At 44.2% G+C, this 24,951-nt stretch overlaps 1 protein-coding gene across 4 annotated transcripts in view; it reads right to left on the minus strand.

The window, feature by feature from the left end:
- gnb1l (guanine nucleotide binding protein (G protein), beta polypeptide 1-like) overlaps positions 1-24,951 on the minus strand; it is a 73,710-nt gene that overhangs the window by 2,390 nt on the left and 46,369 nt on the right. For all 4 annotated transcript variants that reach the window (XM_073051880.1, XM_073051879.1, XM_073051881.1 and 1 more), the window contains 3 exons: positions 21,738-21,900; positions 16,388-16,486; positions 60-275 (listed from right to left, as the gene is read on the minus strand). In XM_073051880.1, the coding sequence (XP_072907981.1) occupies positions 60-275; positions 16,388-16,486; positions 21,738-21,900 (478 nt within the window). The remainder of the gene's footprint in view (positions 1-59; positions 276-16,387; positions 16,487-21,737; positions 21,901-24,951) is intronic.

The raw sequence follows: 24,951 nt of genomic DNA on the forward strand, positions 1-24,951 counted from the left end.
ACAAAATATTTTTTCAGCTTATCAGACCATTGGTGTAACCCCTAATAAACGATGCTGACCTTAAGGTTCTGTTGCTGGTCAAGGCTCCAAGAGGCTACAACTTTTTCTGACGAGCCAGAGATGCCTTTGACTTTTTCCGGATCAAAATCAAGACACATGACTGGCTCTTTGTGGCAGGTGAGACGGCTCAACATTTTCTTTTCTGATAGGTCCCACAGGGTCACTGATCCGTCCTCGTATCCAATCAATATTGAAGGCCGAGAACAGGAAGGAGGCTAGTCAAAAACGAAAGCAGAGACAGACAGTAATGCAATATGTAATGTACACTGATAGACTTTGAACTTAGATTCAGTTAAACTATAAATACAATAAAAAAAATAAAACAACCCACAGTTCACCCAGTATTACCAAGAAACAAGGTAGTGGATTCAACCCAGGTTAGCCCCTTTTGTTCCTGCTGCCATCAGGTAGAAGGTACAAGAGCCCCAGGACTCACAGGTTAAAGAACAGTTACTACCCCTCAACCATCAGGCTCTGAAACAAAGGAGATGACTTCACTCCCTTGCCCATCCATTGAGATGTTCCCATAACCAATGATACCACTTTAAGGACTCTTTATCTCATACCTCATGTTCTTGTTATTTACTGCTATTTATTTATATTTGCATGTGCCCAGTTTGTCATCTTTGTTAGGCTATTTCTGGGGTAAGGACATGTAAATTTTGACTTTAGCAGCCAACCTTCAGATCTGAATATGGACTGTAGATTAAATTTAAAATGCAGCACTGGACAATAGGTTCCTAATAACCGTGAACCACAATTAATTGAAAAACTGGACAATGTTGATTAGCATTGTCTGTAGTGTATGTGTGAAGAAGAAACTGTGAAAGTTACATGTCATTCAAAGGAAGCATTGTAGATACATTGTAAATATAGACTTGTCCTTTGATCTTCAGCATATAAAATGTCATGTAGTGTTGAATCGAGCAAGCCTCCTCCTCCAAAAGGGGTCTCATTTTGTCGAATAAAGAGACTGCTCTATATCTACCAGCTGCGTCTCTCCAGTGACTTCTTGCACACGACAAGTCTTTTGCTCTCTGGCTGACCTGTCATTGGTTCTGTTAGTTACCATTCTACACATTTGCTGAGCATGCCCACAGGAAAATGAAACTAAGGGTCATATATGGCGACATATAGTACTTCAATAACAAAATTTACTTTAATTTTGAGATGCAGCATCAAACCTCAGCAGGCAAATGATGACTATTAGAATGGATGAAGCAAGCTCAAGGAGCCTATCCTATTCCTGTGTTCTAGCTGTTCTCAAATAGATGCATTCAGAACTGTTTCATTAAGTCCCACTAAAATCGGTATGTGTTCATTTATTTGTGAATTAACTGCTATCCTCGTCTGAAATCAAAGTCATTACCACCATCATTAAGGATGATTTATTACTGATTCCTGTAGTTCCCACTATTCCATCAGAATTCCTGAAGCCTTTGCACTCACCCACTCTGTAAAATCTGTTTGCATTCATTGTTATACTGCATTAATAAATGATGTAATACGAATCAGGTTTATTATCACTGACTTACATCTTGTAATTTGTTGTCTTTTGGCTCCAGTACAATGTAATTCATAAAATGTACGTACGTACATACGTACGTGCGTGCGTGTGTGTGTGTGTAAGGTACTGCGCTGCTACGTTGTCTATGACATTTTCATATTACTGTAGTAATCTTATGTATTGCACTGTACTGCTGCCATAAAAAATATCAAATTTCATGACATAAGTGAGTGATGATAAACCTGATTCTGATATGGTCTCTATTGTGGACTGAGAGTGGGAAGGGGGCAGGGAGAGGGGAATCGTGGTTGGGAAAAGGGGAAGGGAGAGGGGAGGGAGCTGGTAGCATCAGAGGTACATTCTGTATTGATCAAATTACCTTGCCTGGTGTCTCAGGGCTAGGTGTGTCTGCCCCCGCACCACCCACCACCCCAGCACTCCTCTACCATCTGTCCCACAGCACTCCATTCTCACCATTCCCAACATCCTTTGCTCCAGGTAGATGTACAAAGTTGTTCTCCACTCCACATTGACAAATACAGTACTGTGCAACATCTTAGGCACCCTTTGACTTTTGCACAGTGCTGTATATATATGAACACCACACCAGTGTAACGGTTAGCGCAACATTATTACAGCTCAGGGCGTCCCGGAGTACTTTTCAAGTGCCATTCTGTATGGAGTCTCCGTACTTCCTCCCCGTGAAATACGTGGGTTTTCCCTGGGTGTTCCGGATTCCCACAGTCTAAAGATGTACTGGGTAGGCTAAATAGTCATTGTAAATTGTCCTGTGATTAGTTTAGGGTTAAATTGGAGGACATTGAGGAGTTGGGGTGGTGTAGCTCAAAGTGCCAGAAGGACCTAGTCCACAGATTTAAAAAAGGCCATAAGACATCAGAGCAGAATTCGGCTATTCAGCCCATCAAGCCTGTCCACCATTCCATCATCATGGCTGATTTATTATCACTCTCAAATGCATTCTTGTGTCTTCTCCCCATAATCTTACACAAATTGCCACTTGGTAAAATTCTGATATTCTTCTATCCATCTGTGGTCTGATAGTTTGGCATATGATATTAAATATGTTTCCTGTGTTCCTCACTGAACCTCAGCTCCCAAACTGTACACCCCCATCCCTGATAATAATCAGAGCCTAGATACTGAATTCCCTTGAAACTCATTTCCCATGCTCCCTTGAGATTTGCCGGGCACCGGTTTCCCCTGATCCTTTTAGATTCTGAGGCCCCATTTCTCATTCTCCTCTGAAATTCACCACAGCTGAATTCCCATGAGAACCTTGGATCCCATTATGACCCTCAGGGACCCGGTTCCCATGAGAACCATCAGAGCCCTGGCTCTCAAGAAACACATCAGGGCTCTGGGTCCCACGAGAACAATCGGGGCCCTGGTTCCCATCCTCCTTTGAAACCACCAGAGCCTCAGTTCCCATGTTTCTTGCAGTTCACTCAAGCCCTGTGTCACACATTAAAAACATTAAGATCAGCTTTAATTATCACAAGTACATTAAAGCATACAGTGAAATGCATCATATCACATTACAGAGGCTTGTAGTGTCGACACACTTACAGTGCCAACCCAACCTGCCCACAACCAAAGCATGCACTTTTAACAGCATGGGAGGAAAGCAGAGCATCCGGAGCAATTGCAAGCGACCATAGGGAGAACATTCAAACTGTATACAGGAATTGAATCCTGATACTATAGCTGACACCATAAAGCATTGCTGTAACTGCTCCATTATGCATTGCCTTGATGCTTCCCATGTAGACTTCAAAATTAATTCTAATACTGGGTTACACCTATAAAAACAATTTTAAAGTGTATTAAAATCTGAAAAGCCCTCCGTTGGTCAGGGTCAACCTTGGATGTTGTGTTCCAGCTGTCTGCAAGCCAGGGCAGTACGATATGGAGAGCAAACTGTTGCCTATGCAGCAGGCTCCCCCTCTCCACATTTAGGCAGTTCCAAGAAAAAAAATTCTAATTGGTAAGAATTGGGTAATAATTCCATTTCCACAAAGTGATTACTAAGGCAGCTTTGTCCATTTTCACTGTTCTTAAGGGTCTGCATTAAAGTTCAAAGCTCAAAATAAATGATGTTATTGAAATATACACATCACCATATGCAACCCTGAGATTAATTTTCCTGTGGGAATACTCAACAAATCTATAGAATAATAACTAAAACAGAATCAATGAAAGACCACTTAACCAGGGCATTCAACCAAGTGCTGAAGACAACAAACCATGGAAAAACAAAAAGAAGAAATAATAACTGTAAAGTTAGAGTCACTGAGAAGTACAGAACAGAAACAGGCCCTTCGTCCCATCTAGTCCATGCCAAAAACCATTTGAACTGCCTACTCCTAAGGACCTGTATCAGGACCACAGCCCTCCATTCCCCTACTATCATGTACTTCTACAAACTTCTCTTCAACACTGATATTGAGCTCACGTGGACCACGTGCTGGCAGCTCATTCCACACTCTCATGACCCTCTGAGTGAAGATGTTTCCCTTAAACTCACCTTTCACCCTTAAGCGACGACCTCTAGTTGTAGTCCCAACCGACCTCAGTGGAAAAAGCCTGCTGCACTTACTTTATCTCTACCCCTCGTAATTTTGTATACCTCGATCCAATCTCCTCGCAGTCTTCTATATTCTAAAGAACACAATCCTAACCTATTCTATCTTTCCTTATAACTCAGGTTCTCCTTGTAAATTTTCTCTGCACTCTTTCAACCTTGTTTACATCTTTCCTTAGGTAGGTGACCAAAACTGCACACAATACTCCAAATTAGGTCTCACCAAAGTCTTACATAATTTCAACATACATCCCAACTTCTCTACTCAATACACTGATTTATGAAGGCCAAGGTTCCGAATGCTTTCTTTACTGTGACAGCACTTTCAACGGATTATGCACCTGTAATCCCAGATCCCTTTGGTCTACCACACATTGCTCAGTGCCCTACCCTAGTTGATCCTGCCGAAGTGCAACATCGTGCACTTGTCTGCAATAAATTCCATCTGCCATTTTTCAGCCCATTTTTCCCAGCTAATGCAGATCCCTCTGCAAGACATCATAAGCCTTCCTCACTGTCCACCACACCCCCAATTTTGGTGCCATCTGTAAACTGGCTGATCCCACTAACCACATCACCATCTAGATCATTGATATAGATGACAAACAACAAAAGACCCAGCACTGGTCCCTGCAGCACACCACTAGTCACAGGCCTCCAGTCAGAGAGGCAACCCTCTACTACCACTCTCTGGCTTCTCCCACAAAGCCAGTGTCTAATCTAATTTATTACCTTATCCAAAATGTCAAGTGACTGAACCTTCTTGACCAGCTTCCCATGCAGGACCTTGTCAAATGCCTTCCTAAAATCCACGTAGACAACATTCACTTTCCAGGTAACTTCCACGAAAAACTCTATAAGATTGGTTAGACATGACCTACCACACACGAAGCGATGTTGGCTATCTTTTTATCAGTCCCTTACTTACATATCTTAATAATTAAGATGGTGCCGGTATCTGGCGACTCTGCGCGTGCTCTCCCAAGCAAACTGCCATCTACATTATCCTATACCCAAGAAACCCTTCCAAACCTCCAATTTGCTACATCCAGCGAGATCAACAACACCCTGGCGAAGCTACTGACCCAGCTGGAGATCATCGACGCGCCAGAATTGCTTCTTCCAACTCCGGACTGCACCTGGACCCGATCAGCGAGGCCTGGTCCGAGGTCCACCACGTTCCCGGAGGCCCGTGGCCTGCTACCATGTCGGAGCACCTGGAGACACAGCCCATTCCAACCAGCACCTCTCTGAAGCAGACGACCACACAGAAGTGACGTCGGAGACCTCAAGGTACCCCAGATGCTTCCCCGGAGCAACCACCGTAGAGCCCCGTTGCTGGCCATCCACAACTGCCAGAAGTGAGGCCTCCGTCACCGACCTCGGAAATCAAGCCCGGGGCTCGGCTGGAGCGGAGGCCTCCGCAACCATGACTCAGTTCACGGACTTGTTTCAGCTGGCAGCCCGGCTCTCTGGGATTAAGTGTCAGCTTCGGGGCAAGACCCAATTGAAAGCCCGGGCCCCCAGCAGCTGGAAGTGGCAGCGGAGCCTCCCCTGTCACTCGGCCCGACCTGGAGCGCCCAACGACACGACTGGCTGATCGATCCCCACGGGACGCATCCATCAACCTCAAAGAGCTGCCAACAACACACTGCATCGATGGAAACCTGGAAAGATGCACAAAATACCGAGGATGCGTGGGAAAAGAGCTGGGCTGCTGGTCAGATTGAAGCGGAGGGGCTTTAAGATCCCTCTGCCCACCATCCTACTAGCTAATGTGCAAGCCATAGAGAACAAGTTGGATGATCTTAAAGGGAGACTCACCTACTGCAGGGAGATGCAGAACTGCTGTGTATTCTGTTTCAGAGACCTGGGTCTCCCCTGCCACCCCCGACTGTGCCATCTGACCAGAGGGATTTTCGATCCATTGGATGGACCGCACGGCGTCTTCGGGCAAGACGAAGGGAGGTGGTGTCTGCCTGCTGATCAACACTGCGTGGTGCTCGGACACAGTGGCACTGACAAGCTACTGCAGTCCGGACCTGGAACATCTGTCGGTGAAGTGTCGTCCTTATTATCTGCCACGGGAATTCACCTCGGTCATACTGACAGCGGTCTACATTCCCCCCAGGCGGACGTGGAGTGTGCTGTGAATACACTGTTTGCCAACATCAGTGAACTTGAGACGAGGTATCCGGAGGCTTTGCTCATTACAGCCGGGGACTTTAACCAGGCCAACCTCAGAAAAGCGCTGCCAAAGTTATACCAACATGTCTCCTGCTCCACTAGAGGCCCGAATATACTTGACCACTGCTACACAGCAATCAAGGATGCCTACCGTTCCGTCCAATTACCTCACTTCGGAAGATTGGACCATCCTCCCGGCTTACAAACAGAAACTGAAGTGGGAGGTCACGGTGTCAAGAGTGGTGTTGCGTTGGACAGAGGAAACGGATGAGGTCCTCCGTGACTGCTTTGAATCGGTAGACTGGTTAGTATTCAAGGACTCGGCAGCTAATCTCGATGAGTATGCCTCAGCTGTCACGGACTTTATCTGGAAATGCACAGAGGACTGTGTGTCTCGCAAGGCGATCCGGGTATTCCCTAACCGGAAACCTTGGATGAATTATGAGGTCCAGTCCCTGTTGAAGGCTAGAGCTGCGGCTTTTAGGTCCAGGGATACCAGTCGCTACACAGAATCCAGGCATGAACTCCGGAAAGCCATTAAGGGTGCCAAGAGGTAATATCAAGCCAAGTTGGAAGCCCAGGCTAACCAGAGGGATGTCAGTAGACTATGGCAGGGTCTAAGTGAGATCACTGGGTGCAAAGAAAAGGCTGGGAATATCAATAACTGTACCGCTTCTCTTCCTGACGAACTTAACGTTTTCTACGCAAGATTCGAACAGAAGAGGAGCGTCCCGCCCCCTCCGGATGAACCGGACCTGGTGGCATCGAGATTCATTGTCACCGAGGAAGACATTAGAAAAGCCTTCCTGAAGATAAATCCAAGGAACGCGATGGGCCCAGATGGCGTCTCAGGACAGGTTCTCCAGGCCTGTGCAAGCAAGTTAGCTGGAGTGTTTGCTGACATCTTCAACTGCTCCCTGCTTCAGTCTAAGATCCCCTCGTGTTTTAAGAAGGCAACGATAATCCCGGTGCCGAAGAAAAGCAAGGTGACATGCCTGAATGACTACCGACCTGTGGCTCTGACATCAATTGCTATGAAGTGCTTCGAGCGATTGGTTATGGCACACATCAACCATAACCTACCGGTCAACCTCGACGCTTTGCAATTCGCCTACCGGAGCAACAGGTCAATGGCAGATGCCATCTCTCTGGCACTACGTTCCTCCTTAGAACACCTGGAGAATAAAGACGCATATGTAAGGCTCCTTTTCATTGGCTACAGCTCTGCCTTTAATACCATCATTCCAAATAAACTGATTCCTAAGCTCCGGAACCTGGGTCTTAGCACTCAGATCTGCAGCTGGATCTTCAACTTCCTCACAGACAGGACCCAGGCTGTAACAATAGGGGACAAGCTCTCCTCTACAATCACTCTGAGCACTGGTGCCCCACAAGGCTGTGTACTCAGCCCCCTGCCGTACTTACTGTACACCCATGATTGTGTAGCCAAGTTTCCATCAAACTCAATATACAAGTTTGCTGATGACACCACAATTGTAGGCCGTATTTTGGGTAATGATGAGTCTGAGTACAGAGAGGAAATTAAGAACCTGGTGGCATGGTGCGAAGACAATAACCTATCCCTCAACGTCAGCAAGATGAAGGAATTGGTTGTTGACTTCAGAAGGAGTAGCACGACCCCATCTACATTGGTGGTGCACAGATAGAACAGGTCAAAAGCTTTAAGTTCCTTGGGCTGAATATCACAAATGACCTGACTTGGTCTAACCAAGCAGAGACCACTGCCAAGAAGGCCCACCAGCGCCTTTACTTCCTGAGAAAGCTGAAGAAATTTGGCCTGTCCCCTAAAACTCTCACTAATTTTTATAGATGCACCATAGAAAGCATTCTTCTAGGGTGCATCACAACCTGGTATGGAAGTTTTCCTGTCCAAGACCGGAAGAAAAAAGCGTTGACTATTTTCTAAATGGAGAAAAAATACAAAAAAAATTAGGCTGGAAGAGACTTAGGAGTCTTTGTGCAGGGCTCCCTAAAGGTTCATTTGCAAGTTGAGTCTGTGGTGAAGAAGGCAAATGCAAGGCTTGCATTCATTTCGAGAGGACTAGAATATAAAAGCAAGGATGCAATGCTGAAACTTTATAAAGCACTGGTGAGGCATCACTTGGAGTATTGTGAACAGTCTTGGGCCCTTTATCTTAGAAAGAATGTGCTGAAACTGGAGAGAGTTCAAAAGAGTTAACAAAAATGACTTCAGTATTGAATGGCTTGTCATATGAAGAGCGTTAAATGGCTCAAGGCCTGTATTCACTAGGATTCGGGGGGGTGACCTCATTGAAACCTAACAAATAGTGAAAGGCCTTGAAAGAGTGGATGTGGAGAGGAGGATTCCTATGGTGGGAAAGTCTAAGACCAGAGGACACAGCCTTAGAATAGAAGGGTGTCCTTTTGGAATAGAGATAAGGAGGAATTTCTTTAGCGAGAAAGTGGTGAATCTGTGGAATTCTTTGCCACTGGCAGCTGGGTAGCCAAGTTGAATCCTTTGGTAGATTCAACTGGAGCGGTACTAACATTCTTGCAGGAAAGTTTGCTAGTGCTTCTCAGGGGGGTTTAAACAAAATTTGCAGGGGGCAAGGATACAGAATGCGAGAGAGGATAGCGAGATGAAGAATAAAGGACAGGTGGGGACTAAACAATTCCGGAATATTAAGTGTGTAGTAGAGAAAGGTGAGGCGGAACAAGTGATAAGGAGGACACATGTACAGAGGGATGGTCTGATGGAACATGGAGTTAAATGTGCAGAAAGAATAAGTAAATTTAGGAAGGACAACAAAATTCAAGGAGCGTATAGCCCGAAGGGCGTTCGGGGAGCTGGGTTAAGCACAATAGGCAGCGATTTAAACAGAGAGAGGAGAAATAGGCTAAAATTTCTATATCTGAATGCACAAAGTGTCAGAAATAAGGCGGATAAGCTTGAAGCTCAGGTGCGAATGGGTAACTATGATGTTGTTGGGATAACGGAGACATGGCTGCAGGGAGATCAGACCTGGGAAATGAATGTACAAGGGTATACATGCTATTGTAGGGACAGAAATGTGGGCAGAGGGGGTGGGGTGGCCCTGTTGGTGAGGAATGAGATTCAGTCCTTTGCAAGGGGGGATATAGGATCAGGAGAAGTAGAGTCTGTGTGGATAGAACTGAGGAACAGTTAGGGCAAAAAGACCTTAATGGGTGTTGTCTACAGGCCACCAAACAGTAGCATGGATATTGGGTACAAGTTGAATAGGGAGTTAACATTGGCATGTGGCAAAGGTAATGTCGCAGTAGTTATGGGGGATTTAAACATGCAGGTGAACTGGGAGAATCAGGTTGGTGCTGGACCCCAGGATAGGGAGTTTGTAGAGTGCCTACGGGATGCATTCTTGGAACGAGCTTGTACGAGAGCCGACCAGGGACAAGGCTATTCTGGATTTAGTCTTGTGTAATGAACAGGATTTGATAAGCGATCTTGAAGTAAAGGAGCCATTAGGAGGTAGTGATCATAATATGATAAGTTTTTATCTGCAATTTGAGAAGGATAAGGGCAGATCGGAGGTATCAGTGTTGCAGTTGAACAGGGGAAACTATGGAGCCACGAGGGAGGAGCTGGCCAAAGTTAACTGGACGGATAGCCTAGCAGAAAAGACAGTGGAACAGCAATGGCAGGTATTCTTGGGAATAATGCACAAGGTGCAAAATCATTTCATCCCCCGGAGAAGGAAGGATTCAAAGGGGGGGAAAGGGGCCACTGTGGTTGACAAAGGAAGTCAGAGATTGCATAGCATTAAAAAAAAGGAAGTATGACAGAGCTAAGGTGAGTGGGAGAACAGATGATTGGGAAATTTTTAAGGAACAATAGAACTTAACTAAAAAGGCAATACGGGAAGAAAAAATGAGGTACGAACGCAAGCTAGCGAGGAATATAAAGGAGGATAGCAAAAGCTTTTTTAGGTATGTGAAGAGAAAGAAGATAGTTAAGAACAATGTTGGGCCCTTGAAGAATGAATTGGGTGAAATTGTTATGGGAAACAGAGAAATGGCAGAAGAATTTAATAAGTACTTTAGATCTGTCTTCACTAGGGTAGACACAAGCAATGTCCCAGATGTATGGATGGGCCAAGGACATAGGGTAACAGAGGAAATGAAACAGATTGACATTAGGAAGGAAACGGTGATGAGTAGACTGATGGGACTGAAGGCTGACAAATCCCCAGATCCAGATGGTCTGCATCCTAGGGTACTAAAGGAGGTGGCCCTGGAAAATGCGGATGCATTGGTAATCATTTTCCAATGTTCCTTAGATTCAAGATCAGTTCCTGAGGATTGGAGAATGGCTGATGTTATCCCACTTTTTAAGAAAGGAGGGAGGGAGAAAACAGAGAACTATCGTCCTGTCAGCCTAACATCAGTAGGGGGAAGATGCTAGAGTCCATTATTAAAGATGAAATAGTGACACATCTAGATAGCAGTGATAGGATTGGGCCGAGCCAGCATGGATTTACCAAGGGCAAATCATGCTTGACTAATCTGTTGGAGTTTTTCGAGGATGTAACCAGGAAGTTAGACAAGGGAGATCCAGTGGATGCAGTGTACCTCGATTTTCAGAAGGCATTTGATAAGGTTCCACATAGGAGATTGGTGGGTAAAATCAGAGCTCATGGCATTGGGGGGAAGATATTGACATGGATAGAAAACTGGTTGGCAGATAGAAAGCAAAGGGTAACGGTGAATGGGTGTTTCTCGGAATGGCAGGTGGTGACTAGTGGGGTGCCACAGGGCTCGGTATTGGGACCACAGCTGTTTACGATTTACATCAATGATTTAGATGAAGGCATTGAGAATAACATCAGCAAGTTTGCTGATGATACTAAGCTGGGTGGCAGTGTGACATGTGATGAGAATGTTAGGAAAATTCAGGGTGACTTGGATAGGCTGAGTGAGTGGGCAGATACTAGGCAGATGATGTTTAATGTAAGTGTGAGGTTATCCACTTTGGGAGTAAGAACAGGAAGGCAGATTATTATCTGAACGGTGTAGAGTTAGGTAAGGGAGAAATACAAAGAGATCTAGGAGTCCTTGTTCATCAGTCACTGAAGGTGAATGAGCAAGTGCAGCAGGCAGTGAAGAAGGCTAATGGAATGTTGGTCTTTATTACAAAGGAAATTGAGTACAAGAGCAAGGAAATCCTTTTGCATTTGTACAGGGCCCTGGTGAGACCACACCTGGAGTATTGTGTACAGTTTTGGTCTTCAGGGTTAAGGAAGGACATCCTGGCTATAGAGGAAGTGCAGCGTAGATTCACGAGGTTAATTCCTGGGATGTCCGGACTGTCTTATGCAGAGAGGTTAGAGAGACTGGGCTTGTACACACTGGAATTAAGGAGATTGAGAGGGGATCTGATTGCAACTTATAAGATTATTAAGGGATTGGACAAGATAGAGGCAGGAAATATGTTCCAGATGCTGGGAGAGTCCAGTACCAGAGGGCATGGTTTGAGAATAAGGGGTAGGTCATTTAGGACAGAGTTAAGGAAAAACTTCTTCTCCCAGAGAGTTGTGGGGGTCTGGAATGCACGGCCTCGGAAAGCAGTGGAGGCCAATTCTCTGGATGCTTTCAAGAAGGAGCTAGGTAGGTATCTTATGGATAGGGGAATCAAGGGATATGGGGACAAGGCAGGAACTGGGTATTGATAGTAGATGATCAGCCATGATCTCAGAATGGCAGTGCAGGCTCGAAGGGCCGAATGGTCTACTGCTGCACCTATTGTCTATTGTTTATTCTTGATTAGTCAGGACATGAAGGGATACAGGGAGGAAGCAGGAAATTGGAGCTGAGAGGAAATTTGGATCAGCCATGATGAAATGGTGGAGCAGACTCGATGGGCCAAATGGCCTAATTCTGCTTCTATATTTTATGGTCTTGTGGTCTAGGAGCTCCACTGAACTCAAGGTAGGACAGCCTTACCCACAGATGTTTCCCTTGGGGTTTACTCGCAATGCCTTCCCCATGAGTGGGTACAGGTAATGTAGGCTTGAGATCAGTTTTCCTTCTCCAAGACAAGCTGCCAACCATGGCTAATGTACAGCATTTGCCAAATTAGGATATTGATAAAAATAACCACCCCTAGTCTGGAAAAGTTGATCAGGCCAGCACCAACAAAGTCCCTGGCATGCCAGATGATCAGAAATTTACTGTATCATGTCTGATAACATTATCGACCTAGTGTTTCTAGAGCTAGAATTATTGTTCAGAATATCTTGCAAATGATCATTTCTCTTTTATTTCTGTTCGCCCCCTTTAGGCTTTCTATATTTTCACTGATTCCTATAATTATAGTACTGTGTAAAAGTCTTAAGCACATTTACATAGCTGGGAAAAGGGGAAGGGAGAGGGGAGGGAGCAGGAAGCACCAGAGAGACATTCTGTAATGATCAATAGATAGATAGATAGATAGATAGATAGATACTTTATTCATCCCCATGGGGAAATTCAACTTTTTTCCAATGTCCCATACACTTGTTGTAGCAAAACTAATTACATACAATACTTAACTCAGTAAAAAAATATGATATGCATCTAAATCACCATCTCAAAAAGCATTAATAATAGCTTTTAAAAAGTTCTTAAGTCCTGGCGGTAGAATTGTAAAGCCTAATGGCATTGGGGAGTATTGACCTCTTCATCCTGTCTGAGGAGCATTACATCGATAGTAACCTGTCACTGAAACTGCTTCTCTGTCTCTGGATGGTGCTATGTAGAGGATGTTCAGAGTTATCCATAATTGACCGTAGCCTACTCAGCGCCCTTCGCTCAGCTACCGATGTTAAACTCTCCAGTACTTTGCCCACGACAGAGCCCGCCTTCCTTACCAGCTTATTAAGACGTGAGGCGTCCCTCTTCTTAATGCTTCCTCCCCAACACGCCACCACAAAGAAGAGGGCGCTCTCCACAACTGACCTATAGAACATCTTCCAGCATCTCACTACAGACATTGAATGACGCCAACCTTCTTAGGAAGTACATTCGACTCTGTGCCTTCCTGCACAAGGCATCTGTGTTGGCAGTCCAGTCAAGCTTCTCGTCTAACTGTACTCCCAGATACTTGTAGGTCTTAACCTGCTCCACACATTCTCCATTAATGATCACTGGCTCCATATGAGGCCTAGATCTCCTAAAGTCCACCACCATCTCCTTGGTCTTGGTGATATTGAGACGCAGGTAGTTTGAGTTGCACCATATCACAAAGTCCTGTATCAGTTTCCTATACTCCTCCTCCTGTCCATTCCTGACACATCCCACTATGGCCGTGTCATCAGCGAACTTCTGCACATGGCAGGACTCTGAGTTATATTGGAAGTCTGATGTGTACAGGGTGAACAGGACCGGAGAGAGTACGGTTCCCTGCGGCGCCCCTGTGCTGCTGACCACCGTGTCAGACCTACAGTCTCCCAACCGCACATACTGAGGTCTATCTGTCAAGTAGTCCACTATCCAATAAACCAATTGTTTGGAATCAAATGGCCTTGCCTGGTGTCTCAGGGCTGGGTGTGTCTGCACCCGTGCCACCCACCCCCGGCACTCCTTCTCTGCCACCTGTGCCAAACCCCTCCTGTGACTTTCCACCCTCACCAGATATACCAACTTGCTCTCCACCACACATGGACAAATACAGTACTGTCCAAAAGTCTTAGACCCCAGGGCTATATATATGTGCCTAACACTTTTGTGACATTATATTTTACCTTTATTTAATAAATCGCATTATTAAATGTATAATGGAGTCTATAGAAACTGCAGCTATTAAAAAGGTAAACACAAGAGATTTTGCAGATGCTGGAAATCCAGAGGAACTCAGCAGGTCAGGCAGCATCTATGGAAAGGAGTAATGAACTGAATGACCCTTCATCAAGACTCAGCCCAAAATGTTGACGCTTTACTCCTTTCCATAGATGCTGCCTGATCCACTGAGTTCCTCCAGCATATTGTGTATGTTATTGCTATTAAGAACTCCAAGAGGACCACAACGTTGTTGTAGGGTTTGCAGGCTTGCATGCTTCAATGACCCAGAGAGCTATGTTGGCTGGAATCAGGGCCTTGTGCTTTGGCTGTTGGTCAGGTCTCCCATAACAAACAGGTCAAAGGGAAGAGGCCAAACTAAAAGTGGTCCACCAGTCCTCCAGCTTGGGGCTAACAATCCTGACTGGTTAAAAAAAAATGCTATGGAAACAAATTGAAGATCTCTTCTATGTGACCAAAGACAGACAACAGAGATGGAGGACCTTCACTGCTGCCTTAAGTGCCAGCAGCATGACAGGCAACTAATAATAATACTATTATTAAAAATGGTTTGCCATCCCCCAATGAGTTCAAATTTTAGCCAAGGATAAATAAGTTAAAATAAACTGCTTATTAAGTGCATGTTTTCCACAATACTAATAAAGGTCACATTAGGGTGAAGGGTATCCAGTATAACAGGTGTGGAGCATTAAGAAGCAGTCAAAAGACATAGAAACCAGCTGAAATGAATGGAAAAAGTCTCAAAGGGTTCATCAGCAAAACTACATCAAATCCCATAGGACAGTGCTCTGAGAAGACAAATGAGATGTGTAACAAACTCCTTTGTCCACAGGCCCAAGAAAGACTTCAGTAACACAAAAACAGCATCAAAAGAGAAGCCACTGCTGATATTTTCAGTTTTGTCACCAAGTACTTTTTCCCCTGTTAAATTGTAATTAGTATGTGCCAATAGCAAGTAAATAAAGTTTACAAGGAACATTTGTCAACAATATCCATGCATGGCCTCATTCTGATATTCTTTCTCCTTCCTTATTGAAATACAGCACAGAGTAGGCCGTTTTCCGGCCCTTCCAGCCGCACGGCCCAGCAACCCCTGATTTAACCCCAGCCTAAACACGGGACAATCTACAATGACCAATTAAACTAAGCCGGAACACCAAGTGGAAACCCACATGGTCACAGAGAAACTGTACAAACTGCTTACAGGCAGTGATGGCAATTAAACCCAGATCACTGGTACTGTAAAGCGTTGTGCTAACCACTACACTACCGTGCGATGGGAATTGAACCCGGGTCGCTGGTACTGTAAAGCATTGTGCTAACCACTACACTACCGTGTGATGGGAATTAAACCCAGATCACTGGTACTGTAAAGCGTTATGCTAACCACTAAGCTACCGTGTCATGGGTCCCTATTGGGAACTGAGAGTGGGAAGGACCAGGGAGAGGGAAATCAAGGTTGGGAAAAGGGGAAGGGAGAGGGGAGGGAGGGAGCACCAGAGAGACAATCTGTAATGATCAGTAAACCAATTGTTTGGAATCAAATGACCTTGCCTGGTGTCTTAGGGCTGGGTGCGTCTGCACCTGCACCACCTGCCCCACCCCCACCACTCTTTCTCTGCCACCTGCCCCACACCCCTCCCACGGAGCTCCACCCACCCCCAATCCCAACAGCCTTTGTTCCCGCCAGATTTACAAACTCACTCTCTGCTCCACATTGAGAAATACAGTATTGTGCAAAAGTCCTAGGCACCCTAACTATATACATGTGCCTAAGTTTTTTATACAGTACTGTATACCATTCTACATTCAGTCAGTTAAGTACAGATCCTGGACCATTTATGATTACTCTAGATCTCACTGGTTTAGAATCATTATTATTAAAGGTACCTAACCAGTAGCTTTGTAATTAAACATCTTTTTGAAAGAATATCTTGCTAATCACAAAATAGTCTAAAGTCAATATTATTATTTCCTGTTCCTGACGTTGACAAAGTGCCAAACTTCTCAGCCACCCCTCTGCCCCCACCCGTGCACTTAGCACGAAACAAACAGCGCCTGCTGTCTGACCATCTGCAACAATAAGTGCATCTGTGTTCCAAAAAAATTAGTTTTGCGGATGAACGGGAGACAAGCTGAAAACAGAAAAAAATATCAGCTAAACAAAACATGAATCACATGCTCAAGGCAAAATGAGTCAGTGCACAGATTTCTGCAACGCATTCGGTGTGTTTTACCTGCCACAGCTTCAGACACATCGGCATGCCCAGTTTAGCATCTGTTGGTGGATTTAGGGTCCAGACTGGTGTCTTGTTAGGTAGATCTACAATCTTAACCTATATTTTAAGAAGGGAGTTAAATATCATAAAGACAATCAATTTAATGGCACGCCAGTCTTCCAGGCTGTAGTCTACGCAGAAAGCCACCAGCAGCAATATGGTAATAACTAGAAAATAGCAAGCTGTCATCTATATTTAGAAAGGTGGCAAATAGAATAAAGGCAATTAATATAATGGTATGCCAGGCCTACAGGCTCTAACTGACACAGAAAGCCACCGGCAACAATTCGGTAATAATTAGAAATCACAAAGTTGTCCCACAGGAAAGTAAAACTCCATTGTCACTACTCGAGATACGGATTATCTCCACTGTGTCTCAATCAATACCATCATTGTGTTTTTGAATATAAACAAACCGCTTTACTCTAGTGCAAACAGGATATCCACAACAATTATTTTTATTTCGGAAATATCATCTGTATCACGTGATACATTTATTGTTTGGCATTTACGAGGGGTGATTGATAAGTTCATGGCCTAAGGTAGACTGAGTTAATTTTAGAAAACCTAGCACATTTATTTTCCCTACATTTACACACACAGTCCAGCAGTCATGGAGCATACGGATCCCTTCTTTGTGGAAATTGTTGTCTTGGACCTCCAGAAGTGGTCCACAGCATGGGGTGATTGATAAGTTTGTGGCCTGAGGTAGGAGATGAGTTATTAACTTCAAACTTTCTGCATAATCACTCAAAGAGTCGTACTGCATGCGCATGTAACGAGAGAGATATAACTCATCTCCTTCTACCTTTGGCCATGAACTTATTAATCATCCATGCTGTGGACACTTTCTGTGGAAGGTAAGGAGGCATGGGATCCAAGGGGACATTGTTTTGTGGATCCAGAACAGGCTTGCCCAAAGAAGGCAAAGAGTGGCTGCAGATGGGTCATGGAGGTCGGTCACCAGTGGTGTGCCTCAGGGATCTGTTCTGGGACCCCTACTCTTCGTGATTTTTATAAACGATCTGGATGACGAATTGGAGGGATGGGTTAGTAAATTGCTGATGACATGAAGGTTGGGGATGTTGTGGGTAGTGTGGAGAGCTGTCAGAGGTTACAGCAGGACATGGATAGGATGCAAAACTGGGCTGAGAAGTGGCAGATGGCATTCAACCCAGATAAGTATGAGGTGGCTCATTTTGGTAGGTCAAATATGATGGAAGAATATAGTATTAATGGTAAGACTCTGGGCAGTGTGGACAATCAGAGGGATCTTGGGGTCCAAGTCCATAGGACACTCAAAGTTGCTGTACATGTTGACTCTGTGGTTAAGAAGATATACGGTGCATTGGCCTTCATCAATCGTGGGATTGAGTTTAAGAGCCAAGAGGTAATGTTGCAGCTACAGTTGAAGTCAGAAGTTTACATACATCTTAGCCAAATACATTTAAACTCAGTTTTTCACAATTCCTGACATTTAATCCTAGAAAACATTCCCTGTCTTAGGTCAGTTAGGATCACCACTTTATTTTAAGAGTGTGGAATGTCAGAATAATAGTAGAGAGAATGATTTATTTCAGCTTTTATTTCTTTCATCACATTCCCAGTGGGTTAGAAGTTTACATACACTTCGTTAGTATTTGGTAGCATTGCCTTTTTCCTCCAAACATATCGACAGTCATTATGGCCAAACAGTTCAATTTTTGTTCCATCAGACTAGAGGACATTTCTCCGAAAAGTAAGATCTTTGTCCCCATGTGCACTTGCAAACTGTAGTCTGGCATTTTTATGGCGGTTTTGGAGCAGTGGCTTCTTCCTTGCTGATCAGCCTTTCAGGAAAAAAGGTGAGGCTTGCAAGCCGATGAATACCATCCCAACTGTGAAGCATGGGGGTGGCAGCATCATGTTGTGGGGATGCTTTGTTGCAGGAGGGACTGGTGCACTTCACAAAATAGATGGCATCATGAGGAAGAAAATTTATGTGGATATATTGAAGCAACATCTCAAGACATCAGCCAGGAAGTTAAAGCTCGGTCGCAAATGGATCTTCCAAATGGACAATGACCCCAAAATTGCTTAAGGACAACAAAGTCAAGGTATTGGAGTGGCCATCACAAAGCCCTGACCTCAATCCAATGGAAAATTTGTGGGCAGAACTGAAAAAGCATGTGCGAGCTGTTACGATTCAGCAACAATGAATATATAATTGAGACAGGTTTTTTATAACAAATAAAACACTTATTAAACACTGCTACAAAAATCCCAAAAGTAAACAAACGACTAACTTAACCGGAAGTGGACTGCTATACGGTAGCTCGAACAGTTCTTAAAGCGAGAAATGCGAACTCAGTTCTTTAAAGTAGTATTGCAAAAAGTCCAAAATGATTTACAGTCAGTTAGGAGAGACTTTCCTTGAAGTAATAAAATCCTCTTTTGTGACATTACTGCTGATCCCAGCCGAAGTATGCTTTGCAGAGGGATTTACGATTGAAGGAAATAAACGGCTTAAAGGTACTGACCTTTCCTTGGCGAAACTCTGCATCCAACTCTTTCTGCTTTCAGAAATGCAGGAGCTATCTTGGACACAAGTTACTAATTCCTTGTACGGAGATTAAATAAGGTTGAACCTGTTTACTGTCGACATCAACTTTCCTCGAACTTTCAGCTTCCCGAACTTCGATAAATCTTCGCTCTCCGACTGGACTTTAACTGGCAGTAATTTTCAGAACTGCTGGCACAACAATTCTTACAGTAGAAATTAAAACTCCACTTTTAAAAGGAAACTGCATCATAAAATCAAATATGCAGCAGAACAGAGTCACTGATGAATTCAACCACGAACTGCCCTGCGTCACAGGGAGGGGTTCTCCTTTTATACCCTGTTGAAAAAAATTATCACATGACCTCTCACTGGTGGGGAAAATTACGTCACTCCACCATCACAAGACCATTACATCATGCCCAGCATAGCCTCAATTACATCATGGTCATGTGACAGGCACGGGTACGTAACAGAGCAAGGAGGCCTACAAACCTGACTCAGTTACACCAGTTTTGTCTGGAGGAATAGAACAAAATTCCAGCAACTTATTGTGAGAAGCTTGTGGAAGGCTACCCAAAATGTTTGACCCAAGTTAAACAACTTAAAGGCAATGCTACCAAATATTAACAAAATATATGTAAACTTCTAACCCACTGGGAATGTGATGAAAGAGATAAAAGCTGAAATAAATCATTCTATCTACTATTATTCTGACATTTCACATTCTTAAAATGAAGTAGTGGTCCTAACTGACCTAAGACAGGGAATGTTTTCTACGATTAAATGTCAGGAATTGTGAAAAACTGAGTTTAAATGTATTGGGCTAAGGTGTATGTAAACTTCTGACTTCAGCTGTATATAGGACCCTGGTCAGACCCCACTTGGAGTACTGTGCTCAGTTCTGGTTGCCTCACTACAAGAAAGATGTGGAAACCATAAAAGGGTGCAGAGGAGATTTATAAGGATGTTGATTGATTGGGGAGCATGCCTTATGAGAATAGGTTGAGGGAACTTGGCCTTTTCTCCTTGGAGTGATGGAGGATGAGAGGTGACCTGATAGAGGTGTATAAGATGATGAGAGGCATTGATTGTATGGATAGTCAGAGGCTTTTTCCCAAGGCTGAAATGGCTAGCACAAGACGGTACAGCTTTAAGGTGCTTGGAAGGAGGTACAGAGGAGATGTCAGTGGTAAGTTTTTTTATGCAGAGAGTGATGAAGAGTGTGGGGTGCCAGTGATGGTGGTGGAGGCAGATACAATAGGGTCTTTTAAGAAACTCCTGGAAAGGTACATGGAGCTTAGAAATATGGGCAGGAGACTGGGGCTGAGAGGGAAATGAATCAGCCATGATGAAATGGCAGAGCAGACTAGATGGACCAAATGGCCTAATTCTGCTCCTATATCTTATGGTCTTATGGTAAGTTCGTTGCCACAAGCAGCTGTGTAAGCCAGGTCACTGGGCTTATTTAAGGCGGAGGTTGATAGGTTCTTGATCAGTCAGAGTGTGAAAGGTTACAGGAAGAATGGGCTTGAGAGGGAAAATGGATCAATCATGATGAAATGGTGGAGCAGGGTTATGGGTAACCCTAAGTCACTTCTAAGGTAGGGATATGTTCGGCACAAATTTGTGGGCTGAAGGGCCTGTATTGTGCTGTAGGTTTTCTATGTTTCTAAAAACAAAGCCATTGACTACATACAGAGAATGGAATGGAGACAACATGATTCAATTAATATTTGAACAAAATTTTCAGGGTAATTTGTATAAATACTGTAGAACCTAAGCATGGATTGACTACAGGAGAGGATGTTTCCGATGGTGGGGGAATCTAGGACCAGAGGTCACAGTCATAAAATAGAGAGCAGTCCACTTAGAACAGAGATGAGGAGGATTTTTTTGGTCGCGTGGGCAAGAATATAAAAGCAAGGATGTAATGTTGAGGCTTTATAAGGCACTGGTGAGGCCTCACTTGGAGCTTTGTGACAAATTTGGAGCCCTCATCTAAGAAATTATGTCCTGACATTGGAGAGGGTTCAAAGGAGGTTCACAAAAATGATTTCAGGATTGAAAAACTTGTCATTTGAGGTGTATTTAATGGTGCTGGGCCCCAACTCACTGAAATTTAAAAGAATAAGGGGAATCTCATTGAAACCTATCAAATGCTGAAAGGCCTCGATAGAGCAGATGTGGATAAGATGTTTCCTATAGCGGGGGAGTCTAGGACCAGAGGACAGAAACTCAAAATAGAGTGACGTTCATTTAGGACAGAGGTGAGGAGGAATTTCTTTAGCTGGAAGTTGGTTAATCTGTGGAATTTGTTGCTGTGTGTGACTATGGAAGCTAAGTCATTGGGTATATTTAGGGCAGAGTTTGATAAGATTCTTAATTGGTCAGAGCATGGAGAGATACAGGGAGAAGGCAGGAGACTGGGGCTGAGAGGGAAATGAATCAGCCATGATGAAATGGCAGAGCAGACTAAATGGACCAAATGGCCTAATTCTGCTCCTATATCTTATGGTCTTATGGTAAGTTCGTTGCCACAAGCAGCTGTGTAAGCCAGGTCACTGGGCTTATTTAAGGCGGAGGTTGATAGGTTCTTGATCGGTCAGAGTGTGGAAGATTACAGGAAGAATGGGGTTGAGAGGGAAAATGGATCAATCATGATGAAATGGTGGAGCAGACTTGATAAGCCGAATGGCCTAAGTCTACTCCTATGTTTTATGGATACTGCACCTCTGTATAATAGGACCCTCAGATCTATCGAGTTACCTCTGACAAATCCTTGCCAGGCAAAGCTAAGAGGTAGCTGCCAACACCTCTATCCAATAGTGAACACTGGCAGAATCCATAGCTATCCAGAGGAATGGAATCCACGACCATTTTACGCCCTTCAGCTAGATCCCACATGCAGACAGTCGAATCACGACCTTGGCTGGAAGAAAATATGGAACCTATCAACACAAAGCAGGATGCTGAACACATTTCTTCAATAAATGAACAATAATCTGCCATTCAAACAAAGCTTTAGTTGCAGTGATTTTAAACATTAGCATTCAACCCATAACTTAGTTATTTCAAAGTTCAAAGTACATTTATTACCAAAGTAAGTATACATTAGAAACCTTCAGATTTGACTCCTTACAGGCAGCCACAAAACAAAGAAACTCCAAAAAAAATTTTAAAAGATCATCAACCACCCAAAAAAAAACCAAATCATGCAAACAATAAACAAGTAAATAGCATTCTGAACTGAAGTCTACTAAAACAGTCCTGTCCATAGACCCTTAGTTCAGCAGAGCAGAACCAGCTCGTCCTTCGCCTTGCGTCCCAATGCACTGACCTTTACAATCTGGTCCGGGCACTGAATCGCCCAAACATCAGGTTCAGTCACTTTGATGTGCTCTGGGGCCTGGCCCCGACTTTTCCAATTCAGACTGACAATCAAATCATTCAAACATCAGGTTCAGTCACTTTGATACACTCTGGGGCCTGGACCCCCTGGGGCCTGGACCCCATCGCCTCGATTTAGCCTGTACTTGACCCTTCCAATTCAGCCTGGCAATTAAATCATCCAGACATCAGACTCAGTTCTCATAGAGGGATCATAAGTGGAAAAGTGAGCAGTTTCAAATTTCTGGGTATCAATATCTCGGAGAACCTAACCTGGACCCAACATATCGATGCAGCTAGAAAGAAGACAAAACAATAGCTATATTTCATTAGGAGTTTGAGGAGATTTGGTATGTTACCAAAAATACTGGTAAATTTCTACAGATGTACAATGGCAAACATTCTAACTGGCTGTATCACTGTCTGGTATGGGGGGGGGGGGCTACTGTACAGGATCAAAGAGCAGAGAGTTGAAAACTGAGTCAGCTCCATCATGAGCAATAGCCTCCGTAGTATCCTCAACATCTTCAAGGAGTGATGTTTTAAAAAGGCTGTGTCCATCAGTAATGATCCCCATCACCCGGGGCATGCCCTCTTCTCACTGTCACCATGTACAAAAGCCTCAAGGAACACTCTCAGCAATTCAGGGACAGCTTCTTCCCCTCTGCCATTTGATTTCTAAATGGACATTGAACCCGTGAACACTACCTCACTACTTTATTTCCTATTTTTTTGCACTACTTATTTAACTATTTAATATGCATATAAATGTAGTGTCTTCTCCATGGATTGTCACCTTGTTGCTGTGGAGAAGCTTGTGTGGTCCTGAGATCCCGAGAGCGATGCCATCTGGAGCTATGCTCCTGGTAGGGTCACCCATGGTGGTGAGGTCAAGGGTGAGGTGCATGACAAAGAACAATCCAACCAAGACCTCAACGATGGAACAGGCGAATGAAGTTACTTCAAACTCAATGACTGTGAAGGCAGATGGAGGCTGCAACAAACCCATCAGCTCCAATCGTCGTGGTTTCCATGCCATTGGAATCAGTTGGTTGATTTGTGAAGTATTGTGTGCTTCTTGGAGTGCAACACCAAGTACACGTTAAACAAATACACACACAGGCGTCTTCATTCTGTGAGTCACTTCTTCAAGTCTTTCGGCAATCGGGGGAGGGCGACAGGAGCAGGCAACGTGATAGCTGGAAGTTCCTCATCCGGCACAAAAGCGGTAAATTCACTCAATGTTTGGACAGAAGCAGGAAAGTTGTTCAGCAGCAGTATTCACATCTGAGCAGCCCTATTTAGGATCCACTCTGCTCACCCTGAACCGGGAAGGGGCTAGAAAAGGTGCCCTAAAAATAGTCTGCTTCACTCCATCCTGTCTGGAAAGCCACATCCAGACAGATCACCATCATACGGTCGAAAAACATCGAGAAGTGAAACTATGAAATTTGGAACCTGGAACATACGAACTCTGCTGGATAACCCAAACTCAGACCGACCAGACAGGAGAACTGCTTTTGTTGCCCGGGAACTCCAAAAATTCAACTTTGACATTATTGCTCTGAGTGAGATCTGTAGAGCTGGAGAAGAGCAACTAAAGGAAGAGCAAGGTCAATACACCTTTTTCTGGAAAGGACTTGATCCTGAACAACCGAGGATCCATGGAATAGGTTTTGCCATCCAAAACAGCCTACTTCAGAAGTTGACAGAGCAACCACTGGGAATCAATGAACGTTTCATGACTCTGCGAACCCAGCTTGTCAAGAACCAACACGCCACCATCATCAGTGCCTATGCTCCAACTCTGGACACTGAAGATGAAGTAAAGATGAACTTCTACGCCCAACTTGACCACGTCCTTTCCTCTGTTCCCAACAATGACAATTTCATTCTTTTGGGAGACTTCAATGCCAGAGTTGGGAAAGATCATAGGCTCTGGACTGGAATAATAAGCAAGGAAGGAGTTGGTAAGGTCAACGCCAATGGAACACTCCTCCTCACCAAATGTGCTGAACACAACCTGGTGATTACAAACACCCTAGTTCACCAGAAAAACAGGTACAAAGTCTCCTGGCAGCATCCACGCTCCAAACACTGGCACCTCATCGACCACAACATCATACGATCTCGGGACCAACAAGATTTACTGATAACAAGAGCTGTTACTGGTGCCGACGAGTGCTGGACAGACCATCGACTCATCTCATCCACCATGAGAATGAAGATCCGGCCTGAAAGGAAACACCAAAATCAGAACAGTATTAAGAAATTCAATGTTGACATCTTTCAAGACATCAACCATGTACAGAAGTTCCAACAAAATCTTCAAGAACAACTGCCTCAACAAATCCCACCGTCTGCAGAAGAACACTGGAATCAATTGAAGAATGCTATCATCACCTCCTGCAAAGAAACAATTGGGTTCAAGATGAAAAAACATCAGAATTGGTTCGATGATAACGACAAACTACTACAACAGCTCATCGACGAAAAGAGAAAAGCTTTCATTACCTTACAAAATGACCAACCACCAGCTACCAAAAGGAAGCGCTATCAGGAATGCAAGGCTGCAGTCCAGAAGAGCACCCGA

Source organism: Hemitrygon akajei, chromosome 7, assembly GCF_048418815.1.
Source record: "Hemitrygon akajei chromosome 7, sHemAka1.3, whole genome shotgun sequence".
Classification (NCBI taxonomy): Eukaryota; Metazoa; Chordata; class Chondrichthyes; order Myliobatiformes; family Dasyatidae; genus Hemitrygon; species Hemitrygon akajei.